At 33.9% G+C, this 14,612-nt stretch overlaps 1 protein-coding gene across 2 annotated transcripts in view; it reads right to left on the bottom strand.

Moving 5' to 3' along the window:
* LOC114333774 (probable multidrug resistance-associated protein lethal(2)03659) overlaps positions 1–14,612 on the bottom strand; it is an 85,678-nt gene that overhangs the window by 26,253 nt on the left and 44,813 nt on the right. For both annotated transcript variants that reach the window (XM_050644051.1, XM_050644049.1), the window contains exons 3-6: positions 10,926–11,356; positions 9,084–9,240; positions 5,653–6,296; positions 2,294–2,891 (exon numbers count right to left, since the gene is read on the bottom strand). In XM_050644051.1, coding sequence (XP_050500008.1) covers positions 2,294–2,891; positions 5,653–6,296; positions 9,084–9,240; positions 10,926–11,356 — 1,830 coding nt within the window. The remainder of the gene's footprint in view (positions 1–2,293; positions 2,892–5,652; positions 6,297–9,083; positions 9,241–10,925; positions 11,357–14,612) is intronic.

Below are 14,612 nucleotides of genomic sequence, written 5' to 3'. Positions count from 1 at the left end.
CCGAACGGTTCAACTGGCCGCTTATGCCGATAATATTAATATTATCAGTAGAACACCAACAGGAGCACACGAAACATACGCAGAGTTAAAAACACAAACAAAATTGCTAGGTCTGGAAATTAACACAGAAAAAACAAAAATGATGACTCAGACGAGAAGAAATATAGTCCCACAAATCATTATACATGAAGATGACATTGAAACGGTTGGAAAGTTTACATACCTGGGAGTAGAAATATATGCCGACGGATCAGAAGATGGAGAAATACGGAAGAGAATAATGCAGGCAAGCAGAGCTTATTTTACCCTCTCCCATATATTTCGGTCTAAAAGTGTCCACCGAAATACAAAGATGAGAATCTATAAAACTTTAATTCGACCAATAACATGCTATGGAAGTGAAGCCTGGGTCCTGAAAGAAACATCCAAAAACAAACTCTACACATTCGGAAGGAAAGTACTGAGGAGAATACTGGGATCTGTGAGGGAAAACGGAATCTTCAGAAGTCGATACAACAACGAACTTTATCAACTTTATAAGGAAGCACCCCTGTCAGACTTCATTAGAATACAAAGATTGCAATGGGCCGGACATGTGATAAGAATGGGAGAGGATAGGCTACCAAAAAGAGCACTGAATGCTAGAATGCAGGGAAGGAGACCGGTTGGAAAGCCAAGAAAGCGCTGGGAAGACACAGTAAACAGCGACGCACAAGCCCTTTTAGGAGTCCGTGTATGGAGAAGAGCAGCCACAGACAAGCAAGGGTGGAGGCAAAAAATAAAGGTGGCCAAGGCTCAATTTGGGCTGTAGTGCCGTAGAAGAAGAAGAAGAAGAAGTACTGCTTTCTCTTAACGGAGAGGATATGGAACGTGTAAACCATTTTAAATAACTTGGCAGCTGGTTAAATGTAGATTGTGAATAATGAAGAGATAATAACCAGGATCGAAATATTACGTAAGGCTTTTATGACCTGGAAATAAGTTTTATGTAACAGAACTCTGTCAATGCATATTCGCAAGTAGTCCTGAAATTTTGAGTGGTCCATCCTATTGTATGGTTGCGAGTCATAAACATTAAAAACCACAATACTTAACCAATTAGAAGCATTCGAATTGTGGTGCTACCGAAAAATCCTAAAGATATCGTGAGTTTCGCACACTTCCAATATATATGTACTTAAAATTATGAATTCAGAACGTATGCTCATAAACATCATAAATTGGAGAAAAAGATAATAAAAAATCAATGGGAAAATCCCAATAGTTGGCTGTATACCATAGTTTAAAAAACCAATACAGAAGTAAAAACTTCGAGATGTATTCTGGTATAAAATCGTTTATTTAAAAACTATAAAATGTCATCGATTGCAGAACGTTTTCGTTCTAAACAGAACATCTTCAGTGCATCCTGCCGAGTATTTTGAAACTAGCACACCGTAAATAGTGTTAACATCATCATATATGGTTTACATAATGTAATATGTTAAAATGTTATGACTACAAGTCGATGTTAATGGATAAAGTGGAACACATGCTAAAAGGGTGCCATGGTTCCCTGCTCGAAGATACTAGGTACTTGCCAATTCAATGGGCACAGACCAACATGCACTGAAGATGTTCTGTTTAGAACGAAAACGTTCTGCAATCGATGACATTTTATAGTTTTTAAATAAACGATTTTATACCAGAATACATCTCGAAGTTTTTACTTCTGTATTGGTTTTTTAAAAAGATAATACTTCGATCATATAATTACAGGATCTAAATATCGTTTACTTCGCCTTATAATGCAAGGAAAAGAACCTTTCATGGCTGCGTAATATTAGACAATAAATAGTGTGGTTTCACAGAAGAAGAACTGTTTCGCGCAGCAGCCAATAAAGGTTTAAAGAAATTGTAAATACGATAACGGCCAACATCTAAATACGAACTCGGAGCCTAAAGAAAAAAAAGAGACAGCTACACATGCAAACTGAGCATGGATTTAAAAAAATAAAAAAAACGAATGATTGAACTATGAGAGAAACAAAATTAAAAGTAAAAGTAAATGTAAATGTAAATATTGTAAAACGTTAAAGAACACAACAAACCAAGAGATATAAAATTAAATAAAGAATTTAAAATAACAACAGAAAGCATAAGTAGAAGTAGAAAAAAAGTATAAAATCATTTAAAATAATATTATTCTTCTCATAACACGGTGAGTCTTGCTGACTGCATAAATATAAAACACTTAAAATATAATATAGGTAATGGATAAACAATACACTGAAAAAGAAACATAAAAACTCACCAGTTGCTTAAAATCTTTTCAGTATAACTTTTTGAAAATTGTGAACCAATAAAAAATACCAATACAATTGCAATGACCAAAATTCCTCCACCATAATTTCCATATTTTCTATAGGTATAAAAATCAACTTTTCCAGACTTTTTATTTTCTTGGTACATATTATTTCTTCCAATATTTAATTTCTTCAACAGCGAAGATTCTTCAGTGGTTTCATCATTGTTAACCTCATCAGCGTTGTTATTAACTTCGATCAGATTCTTTAACTGTTGTTCTTTTTTTAAAATGGTTTTGATATCCTGGTCATCCTCTTCGGATAGGTTTTGTGATACAAATGTTTTACCTTCGTTCAATACAATTATTTTGTCATTTTCGTTAGTATATTGAAGGTTTTGAGTAACAAAGATACATATTTTATCTGAGAGGAACTCTCTGATACACTTTTGAAATACGTGGCGTTGAACGTTGACATCCAAAGAGGATAAACAATCATCTATTAAGTAAATATCAGCATTTCGATACAAAGCTCTTGCTAAATTTATTCTAGACTTTTGTCCTTTACTGAGGTTGGCACCTTTGTCACCTATTTTTAGGTCGTTTGCTAAAAAAATATAAATAATATAAAAATAGTTAATAAATAATCATTTCGATGTAAAACGAAATAGAAGCCGTCTTATAGACGGAGAGGCAGCGCTGAAAAATATCTTTGAATTTACTAAAGCTAGATTTTTCACAGTTGATTACTGTGAGTGTGTAGAGAAACACACTGCGGTCGGTCAAGTGAAACGTAGAACAGGGGTTACTGAGAGGGTATCAAAGTTGCTTTCCTACAAAGGTAATTATTTCCATTTACTAAGGCTGAAAATCAGTACACACATTCTAAATTAAATATAAATAAAAGTTATTATAGTCGGTCAGCTGCATGACGGGACAGAGCTGGTCGGTCGGCCCCAATAATCGATTGAGGAAATGATGCATTTTGGCTCGCAATTTTTTCATCCAGCATGGATTTACTTGAAATTTTCACACAAGGTAGGGAATAGTCCAAGGATCATTTTCTATATCATGCCGCTATCATACGCTAAAACCTTGGGGGTGGTTGCCACCCCATCTCGGGGGTTGGAATTTTTTATTAAATTTTAACCATGTAATTCGATGAAAAAAGTGATTCCAAGAAAAAAATGTTTTTTACATTTTTCAAATTCTTTTCCTATAATATCTTTAAGACCAATACAAACCGAGATACGGCATGTTAAAGGACAGCTTTTTTCGTCAAATGCATAATTGGAAATATTCAAAGCCAAATAATGGGAAAAATTAGCATTTTTCGAGGAAAACTGAAATAATCTTTTTTCAAGTATACAATTAGACCTTTTAAAAAATAATAATAAAAAGTTTCTAGCATGAAAATTAAGCGATTGATAATCAAAAAAATGTCGGTACCTGCTTTTCTCTACGTAAAAATCAGTGAAAACAACCCCATAACTACATTCCTAATTCAAAATTGGTCTTCTCCTTTCTGTAGTTCCTTTTATATTTATATTATCAATACACTCAAGGAGTTTGACCTATTTAAAATGCCTAATTTTGGAAAAATATTATATCTCACTGTGTACTGATTTTCAGCCTTAATAAATGGATTTAATTACCTTCGTAGGAAAGCAAATTTGATACCCTCTCAGTAATGAGACCTCTCAAAAATGATTTTGTAGGATTTTTAAAGAGCTATAAGAATCTGTAAATTAAATTCCGTAAGATGGCTTAGTTTTTAATTGGGGCGGGTTTAAAGGGCTCGAATAAAGGGGTGTTTGCTGGTAAATACAGGTTTTAAACAGCTATACCTGGCTAACTATTCACTGTAATGCAAATCTATGCACAGTTAAGTAATTAAAAAAGCGTAAAAAAATTTTTTCGTATCTTAAGTATTTTCGGAGATATTTTGAAGTAAAAGGTGAAAAATACCAAATTGCAAAAAATCAATTTTTCTTTAAACTCCAATTTTTTCAAAATTGGGCATTTTAAATAGGTCAAACTCCTTGAGTGTATTGATAATATAAATATAAAGGGAACTACAACAAGGTGAAGACCAATTTTGAGTTAGGAAGGTAATTAGGGGGTTGTTTTCCCTGATTTTTTCGTAGAGAAAAGCAGGTACCGACATTTTTTTGATTAAAAGTCGCTTTATTTTCATGCTAGAAACTTTTTATTATTTTTTTTTGAAAGGTCTAATTGTATACTTGAAAGAAGATTATTTAAGTTTTCCTCGAAAAATGCAAATTTTTCCCATTATTTGGCTTTGAATATTTCAAATTATGCATTTGACGAAAAAAGCTAACCTTTAACATGTCGTATCTCGGTTTGTATTGGTGTTAAAGATATTATTGGAAAAGAATTTGGCTTGTGTTACTAAAAGATACAATTTCGATATCTACAGTTTTTTTGATTAAATACATATTTTTCGATGTATTCTCAAAAAACCCTCTAAAAAAGTCGATTTTTTCGTCGAAAATCTGTTATTTTCAAGCGCGAATAACTCGAAAAATATTAGTTTCACGAAGAAAATGTAAAAAACTTTTTTTCTTAGAATCACTTTTCCATCGAATTACATGGTTAAAATGTAATAAAAAATTCCCACCCCCAGAAGGGGTGGCAACCACCCCCAAGGTTTTAGCGTATGATAGCGGCATGATATAGAAAATGATCCTTGGACTATTCCCTACCTTCTGTGAAAATTTCAAGTAAATGAATGCTGGACGAAAAAATTGCGAGCCAAAATGCATCATTTGCTCAATCGACTATTGGGACCGACCGACCGGCTCTGTCCCGTCATATAGCTGACCGACTATAATAACTTTTATTTATATTTAATTTAGAATGTGTGTACTGATTTTCAGCCTTGGTAAATGGATTTAATTACCTTCGTAGGAAAGCAACTTTGATACCCTCTCAGTAACCCCTGTTCTACGTTTCGGTTGACCGACCGCAGTATGTTTCTCTACACACTCACAGTAATCAACTGTGAAAAATCTAGCTTTAGTAAATTCAAAGAGATTTTTCAGCGCTGCCTCTTGGTCTATTATATTTCAGTTTGTTCAGAGAGCATCAAAAGTACCCTAACCGGTTTCAAACCTTGTTAGGTTATCATTGGGCTGCCAGTATAGATTCACAAATGATGGCATGGATGTCGTTTAACAATTTAATGGTTTACCCGTTCTATCTCCTCTCCATTAAGAGAAAGGAGTCCTTGATATATATTAATCTTTCCAACTGCCATCCACTTTGCCTTTGAAATATTGATTTTAAGGCCTCTCCGATAACTTGCTTCACTGACTAGATTTACTAACTAAAAAAATTAAACTTACCTAGGGTAAAATGCTCAATATCAAAACCCAAAGCACATATATCCAAAATTCGGTTATAACGTTCTTCGTCGAAAGGCTCATCAAAAACAATATTTTGTTTAAAAGTTGCTGGGAAAATCCATGGTTCCTGCGCAGCATAAGAAATAGTTCCATATTTAATTATATGATCACTTTTTGTATCAAATTCACCCAAGATGCTTTTTAAAAGAACCGTTTTGCCACTACCAGTCGAACCACTAATAATGTATAGACCAGAATCAAATCTTAAAGTAATATCTTTTAGTAGCACTTTATCATCTACTTCAATTGATAAATTGTTCAGTGAAACATATGATTTCTTTTGATCAACCTCAATTTCGTCATTAACAATTACTTCTTCAGCAGTCATCATCTGCTGAATTCTTTTCATAGCTGCAGACATGTCAGCTGTAACAGTAACACCGATGGGTATAGCGACATTGAGGGCATGTCTTATTCTTAAAAACAAAGTTGTGATGTAGTATACCAGCTCTGCTGAAATAGTGTTTCCCAAAAGGATGAAAGTGGTTAAAAGTAGATAGTAGGCTATCTTTGATGTTAGACTTCCAATTAGCAGAACGGTGGTTTTGGCAAGAAATATTTTCAATATCGCTTTCATTTCCTTCCTAAAATAAGTAAATATTTTTATTTTAATATATCATACACGCTCAAAATAGAGCACAATGGATAAAAATGAGGGAGGCATATGTCCAGCAGTCGACGCAAAGGGCTGGATGATGATGATAATATTACACGAGTATAATATTAGACGATCAGATAGCAAAACGGGGCAGGCTAACGTACTAGTTTAAAATTCAAAATCAATCTGCAACTTACTGCGAGCACACAGACAGCGATTGTTGTGCATTCTTTGTAGTACCTACTTACTTTCTAAGAAGGCATTTGACAGGGTCAAATTAAAGGAAGTTGTGCGAAGGGAGTATTAATAAATGGTGAATGGTTGAATAACATTAAATATGCAGATGATACCATAGTTTTCGCCGATAATCTGAATGATTTACAGATATTAACAAATCGTATAACAGAAGTCAGCAACAGATATGGACTAGCTCTTAACATAAAGAAGACCAAATTTATGACAATTAGTAAAAAACCAATATTAAACACTCAACTTACAGTCAACCGACAGAATATCGAAAGAGTTGAGCAATATACATATCTGGGTACGAATTTAAATAGCCAATGGGACCACTCGACAGAAATTAAACAGCGAATAATAAAAGCGAAAGCAACATACGTTATAATGAGACCCATTTTCAACAGTCGAGACATATCATTAAAAACAAAATACCGTCTGTTGAAAAGCTACATATTCACAGTTCTTCTCTACGGAATGGAAGCGTGGACACTATCTGTTGCATCTATGAATCGGCTCGAAGCTTTCGAAATGTGGTGTTATAGGCGCATCTTACGTATATCCTGTGTTGACCGAATTACTAATGTGGAAGTCCTGCGTAGAATGGGGAAAGAGTGTGAAATTCTCATAACAATCAAACCAAAAAAATTAGAAAATCTAGGACATGTAATGAGAAATCAAGAACGTTACGGCCTTCTCCAACTGATTCTCCAAGGGAAGGTAAATGGTAAAAGAGGACCGGGAAGAAGACTCATTTCCTGGCTTCAAAATTTACGAAAGTGGTATAACACTACTACCACTGAACTGTTCCGCGCTGCGGTAAACAAAGTCATGATAGCCATGATGATCGCCAACATCCGGAATGGATAGGCACTTTAAGAAGAAGAAGAAGAAGAAATTAAAGGACGCTATCCATTTATTGTACGCAAGAAAGGTACCTCTAGGAATAATTAAAACGATCGAAAATATCTACCAGAACAACACAATAAAAGTAAAAGTGGAAGATGAACCAACTGACCGAGTTGAAGCTGGCAATGGGATAAGACAGTGAGATTCCCTGAGTCCTCTATTCTTCAGCCTGATCATGGACGAAATAATAAAAAAAGTAAGAACAAAAAAGGATACCAAATGGAGAAAAACAACTTAAAATAATCTGCTATGCAGACGACGCAATACTAATCTCTCAAAGTGAAGATGATTTAAAACGTATGCTGCACGAATTTAATATAACCGCTAGAAAATGTAACATGTTTTCCCCAAAAAAGATTAAATGCATGGTTATAACAGCAGATCTAGTAAGGTGTAAATTAGAGCTATAGCGTCAAATAATAGAGCAAGTCATGGAGTTTAAATATCACACTATCTAGCTACGGAAAGCTCGAAACAGAAATGGAAGATCAGGTGAATAAAGCAAACAGAGCCGCAGGTTGCCTGAATGAAACAATATGGAGAAATAAAAAAATGCTAGAAACAGCAGAGATGAAAACACTGCGATAAATCGATGCTAAGACACTGTGGGATGGAGCTAGAAGTGCAGATATACGACGGAGATGCAAGGTGGACAACATTATTAACTGGGTGAAAGACAGAAGAGTTGAATGGAACGACCACATAAGCCGAATGACAACAAATAGAGTAATAAGGACGGCGAGAGACGGTAAGAAGATGTGGGAATTTTACAATTTAATCTTTAGTCTCAGCATCCGTTATGGCTTGCAAATTTTAGAAGCCTCGGAGGTATAACCACAGAATGTTCCCATTGTTTTCAATCTGGTGGGATGTAGACTAATATTTTTAACGTTGTTTTATCTCCTATTAGATTGAAAACTTAGTATTTTGCTAGCAGTTGCCGCTAGGGCATCCCTGCCATTTCGTTCGTTGCAATCCGTGACTGCACGTCGGGGTTTGTCCTGGTTGGGTCAGAGAGAGCAGCATATGTGCCTCCTGATAAGAGACTAATAAGTTTCGAAGTCGGTAGAGGCATGGGCGCCCATATAAAAATTTTCAGGAGGGAGGCAGACGTGAAGATTTTGCACACTACATTTTGTACACTATGGAAAGGTTAGGGGGCCACGCCCCCCCTGCCTATGGGTATGGGCGCTTATGGGTAGAGGTGCTAGCTGAACTCTCTGATTGAACTAGATGTAATGCGGCTGTAGTTTCGTGTTGCAATGAAATTGAAAATGGTTATTCATTTTTGATTAAACATACACTTTGTGTATTAAGGAGAATAACGAAGAGAAGAAAATAATTCTGCGCAGTATCTTTCTCTTAATGTTCTTTAGTCGGTTTTTTATGCTTTTTTAAATAGTCTTGTTAATTCGTATTCAAAAACTCAACAGATTTTGTATCCCTAATTGGTCTCTCTTTTTCTCTTTCTGTCTAGATAATTTATTTATTGTTCTACGATCGAAGGCTTCTCATTTATTCAATAGACTGTTGTACTGGATTAATCTGTGAGCCTTTGTTTTTTATAAAACTATATACAAAATTTAATAAATAAAAAAATATATTCCAAAAATCAAATTTGACTTACTTCCTCGTTTGGTTAATTTTGTGTTCAAATTCAAACTCCCATACATTCATTTTTATTGTACTGATTCCAGACAACATTTCTTTGGTAGTTTGCAATCGTTCATCAGTCTTCTTACTAGATTCCAGTCTTAATTTTGATATCAACTTTCCCAATAAAACTGCAAAAAAATGATTTTATTATAAAATACATATGTCAAGCTCGAGTGAAAAAATTGGAGATTAAGGTAAATGGTGAAAAGTCTTCACAAATTACGTTCACAACAAGAAGGATCGACTGCTGATCTTTAAAAAAATAAGGGATATAAAAGATTAAGTTTAATACTATTTTATAGCCCTTGAAACTACTTTTTAAACGGTGTTTAGGTAAACCTGATATCACAAAAATTAATGAAGTTATCCTAAACAAATGAATACCCTTTTTTTAAATTTGGAGCATAAATTTTGAAAAAAAATTGGAGCATAAATTCTAATGCTATCAACTTTTCCGGAAGCTAATTTGATACATATTTCTGAGTATCTACTTAAACAAATGTTTACTAAGTCTATATCATAAAATGCATTGTTTTCCCGTTATTTAAGCTTGAATACTTAGATTTGAGTAGGTACTCACCGAAAAAAAGATACGTTTAATTACCTATAACTCACTTTGAGTTAATAGTAAAAGGTTTTTCAAGTAAGAAATTTATTTGATTTTCTATTATCTTCAATTTTGATAATAATAACTTTTTTGTAAAATGTTATGATTTTTGAGTTATTTATGAAAAGCCGCTTTAAAAGATACATTTTATTCATGGACAATTAACGTCTTTGATCTTTGATAACTCAAAAAATATTGATTTATTTTAATAATATGAAATAACAAATTTTTTTATAATATGTTCCTCTATTGATTTGTAGGGTTATTTTTAATAAAATAATTTTCACCCACGAGAAGGAGCGGCATCTACGCCAAGGGTAGAAATGCAAGTGGCGCCATATCACTTTTGTTCCTTAAGGTCTCCTCTAGCAACTCACCAATTTGTATGAAAATCGATGCAGGTTCAACGAAATCGGAGGTAATAGCTCATACCCACCTTCAGCGACTGCTCTAATATCTGAAATTGTCATAATGAGTGAGGCAAATAAGATCTAAACTATTTTAAGTAATAGAAGAATTCGCTGTAAAATGAAAATGAGGGACATCTTACATTTCAATTTGTTCACAGAGGACTATAAACGCCCTTACGTACCTTTTACCCTCATTAGGGATCATCGGAGAGGTATATATGATTATCTTTGAACGAAATAAAAAATAGTCAGACTCTCAATGTCGAATTACAACAAATAACTCGATATGGATCCTGTAGCGACATCTGCTTAAACAATTGGAAGTTTTATTTCCGGAGAAATAAACACTTCTCTTGGGACCAGTTTCTGGTTACGCCTGTATTAGTGGTTTCTATTATTTGCAAACCAACTGAACGATGAATGAAAGAAGGCACGGGGAAGTCTAAAAGTTGCACTTCACTACCTGTCTATTCATTACGGAAATTTCCAACGAAACCTTTAGAAGTAATAAAAAATCAATGGGAAAAACCCAATAGTTGGCTGTATACCATAGTTTAAAAAACTCATACAGAAGTAAAAACTTTAACTTGTATTCTGGTATAAAATCGTTTATTTAAAAACTATCTAAAAAGTCGTCCAAGTCGTAGATAGTTTTTAAATAAACGATTTTATACCAGAATACAAGTTGAAGTTTTTACTTCTGTATGAGTTTTTTAGAAGTAATAGTTTATAATAATTAAATTAGAAAGAAATATCTGAAAAATGTTTATATATCTAAACAGGAATTTTTATTTACCTTGAGCAGGAATAACTAACAGGAAGAATCCAATTCCAATTAAAGAACCAACGCCCATTTTGTTAAATATTAAATAAAACACAATAATCGCTTGCACTATTCCTACCCACACGTCATTGAAATAGAAAATGAAGTTTTCTATCGCTGCTACATCTTTCGTCATCAAAGTTACAATTTTTCCTGAGCTCACTTCTAACAGCGATTTCTGGGTCAGTCGTAAAGATTTTCTAAATATGGCCGAACAGAATGCAGTTCGTACCTTGATTCCCAATTCGGATAGAACCAGAAGGTAGTTGTGTAGGTAAGTCACACTGAGAAAATTCAGGAGTACAAGTAGGATGGCGCAGTATATGGCTGAGCTTCTGGATAATTCGTCTTGACCAGGTTGAAAGTACTTTATAACTTTGGATAACGTCAAAGGGATGGTTATTCTAAAAATTATTTAAAATTATTGAATATAATAACTGATTAATATGCAATATTAAGTAGAATTAAGAACTCCAACTTTTCTAAACCATCAAGAAAAGGAGTATCTGGGTCACATCATGCCAATTGAAAAATACCAGTTCCTTCAACTTATAATCGAGGATAAATTGAAGGCAAGAGAGGAATAGGACGCAAGAAAATGTCCTGGCTCCGATACATAATGCAATGAACAGGGATTACCACATACAATCTCTGATACATATTGCAAGGAACAGAGAGTTAATGGAAAATGTGATCGCTAATATCTAACATCCCTTAGTGGATTTGCATCTGAAGAAGAAGAACTCTCCTCACCTTGGATAATTTCCTATTGATGCTCTACATCTTTAGTTGAGAGGTTTTTGCATGTTTAGTGTAAGTGGGATAATTTAGAGAAAGGCGGGAAAGAGTATAACAACCTGACTCCCTGATGATAAGAAGGTGCTAGCATAACGCAAGATTACCAAGCCCAGCAGCAGCCTGCCCTTTACCCGGTTCGTAGAGGTGTGCTATCTGGAGGACCTATATAGTCATACATCTGGAATTCTTCTTCTTCTTCTTCTTCTTCTTTGTCATAATCCTTAGTGCCTTTCAGGGCGTCGTATGTTGGGTTCTGCCTTTTGTCCATTTCTTCCAATCGCTTCTATTGGTGGCTAGGTTCTTCATATCCCTCATACTCATGTGTCTCCTTTCACCTATATCCTGGATCTGGTCCATCCATGTCTTCCTCGGCCTTTCCTTTTTTCTTTTGTTTCCCATTTTGGCTTCATGTACCTTCTTTGTAAGTCTTTTGCTCCATTCGTTGTATGTATCCAAACCAGCGTAATTGTTTGTTTTCGATCTTCCTCATTATCGGTTCTTGTTCCAGCTCTCTTATTATATCTTCATTTCTGAATCTATCAAACTTCCTAACTCCAGCTATTCTTCTCATGTATTTCATCTCGGTCGCGTTTATCATTGATTCATGTTTCTTTTGCACAATCCATGTTTCCGCTCCATATGTCAATATCGGATTTACTATGCTGTTATATCGAAAAGAATGTGCCTTACAGAGTAGACGTGGTTTTGCGGTGCTGCGATTAAGTATTGGAATATGTGGTAAACGTGCACGTATAATTTTGAAAATTTGTCTGTAAGTGGAAGTTATGACCACGGACGTAAATACATAGATACATAGAAATATTTTTAGCTGATTTTTAGCTGATTTGCAGTAAGTTTTTATAAAGTTTGTTTTGTTAAAATGGGTAGAGATGGTAATAGAAGTCAAAGTGGTAAGGGAGAGGATGAATTGCACTCAGTAGTTAAAGACCTTGTTGTTAAATTGTGCACAGCAGATGAGTTTATCCTCAAGCTTACCGAAACTATAACTGGGATTATCGAAGAGAAATATAACGAAAAAATTGCCAAACTTGAAGAAGAAAATCAAAGTATTGTTAGAAAACTTCAGCAGCAGGAAGAGACAATAAAATCTCTTGTTAATCACCAAAAGAAACAGGAACAAATGGGGAGAAGCACCAACCTTAGAATTTATGGAGTTCCTGAACCATCGGGTCCTGAAAATTTGTCTAAAACTATGCTTGCTATATTTACAACTACAATGCATCTGGAATTAGATGAAAGAAGTATAGAGTTCTGCTATCGACTGAACAAGAAAGAAACCCACAAAAGTAGACCAGTTTTGGTGAAATTTTCCTCAAATTATTATAAAAATGTTGTTTACAAAAATAAAAGGTCACTGAAGTCTACAAATATAATAATTCGAGAGGATTTAACGAGAGAGCAGCTAAATATTGTAACGGAGGCAGTGAAAAAAATTAATGGTTCAGGTGTGGTTTGGACAAATTATGGTCAAGTTTACGTCAAACTGAATGGTCAACAAAATGGTAGAAGAATCAGCTCACTGGAGGATGTCGCTAAACTACTTACTTAGTATATAATGTATTATTATTATTCTCTATTTAATGGCTTTTGAAATTAACAGATAGAATCATGATGTTTGTTATTTTTATCTTTTACGAGCATAACAATGTTAAGGATTATATTTGCAGCATTTGACCAATTGAGTTGTTCCCGTTACTAGATTTTTATCTAGGTGGAACAAAAACTACAAGAACTACAATTTTTTGTTTAAGTTAGATATCGTTTGTTTTGGTATTGTTTTAATTTCGAACTCGAGCATTTAAATTGTTTAAAATAAAACAAAATGTTTAAAGTAGGTTGCTGTAATGCAAGATCATTAGTACCTTCATTGCAAAATATTAAACAGGTAGTTTCGGATAATTCTTTAGATATTCTTTTAATATGTGAAACATGGTTGAAATATAGTATTGTTGATGACCAATTAAATTTTAATAATCATAAATTATACCGGGCGGATAGAAATTGCAGAGGTAAAGGAATATGTATATATGTTGGAGATGGATTGCGTTGTGAACCACTTATAAGTAGGCAGGATTATATCTGGGAACAGTTATGGATTAAAATTACGGTTCATAAAAAATCATTTGGAATAGGTGTAATATATAGACCTCATGAAAAAAATTTAAATTCTTTTCTGGATGAGTTTGAAAATAGTCTAATTGATATTGGACCAACTGTAGATGAAATAATTTGTATGGGTGATTTTAATTTAGACTTGTTTGACTATGACAATAGTAGTGTTAAGAATTTTTATTCAATTTTAGAATCACTGAATTATTGTCAATTGATAGACGTTCCTACTAGAGTCACTGCTACATCTGCAACACTTCTAGATTATGTAATAGTACAAAAAGGAGCTGCAGTGGAGGGGGGTGTCATACATCATAACATCTCAGATCACTCTATTGTTTATTGTAAGGTAAATGTAGGTGGTACATCGCAACAATCTAAAATGTGTACATATAGAAGCTTTAAAAATTTTAATCAAGAATCCTTTCAGGCTGATTTGTTTAATACTTCATTTTTCAGAATATATGACCAGGAAAATATTGATGCAAAAATATCGTACTTAGTTAATTGCTTAAATAATTTATTTGATAGACATATTCCCATAGTTACCTCTAGAGTCACTAAAGCCAGAGCACCATGGATGACATATGTCATCAAAATTATGATGAACGAGAGGGACAAAGCTTTAAGCAAATTTAAAAGGACTAGATTACAGAGACATTTAGATTTTTATAGACAAATGCGTAACTTTACTAATCGGGCTATTGAGAGAGAAAAAAAGGCATACTTTAT

Source organism: Diabrotica virgifera, chromosome 1 (genome assembly GCF_917563875.1).
Source record: "Diabrotica virgifera virgifera chromosome 1, PGI_DIABVI_V3a".
Classification (NCBI taxonomy): Eukaryota; Metazoa; Arthropoda; class Insecta; order Coleoptera; family Chrysomelidae; genus Diabrotica; species Diabrotica virgifera.
The sequence above is the reverse complement of the archived record's forward strand: the minus strand, read 5'-3'. Positions and strand labels throughout refer to the sequence as shown.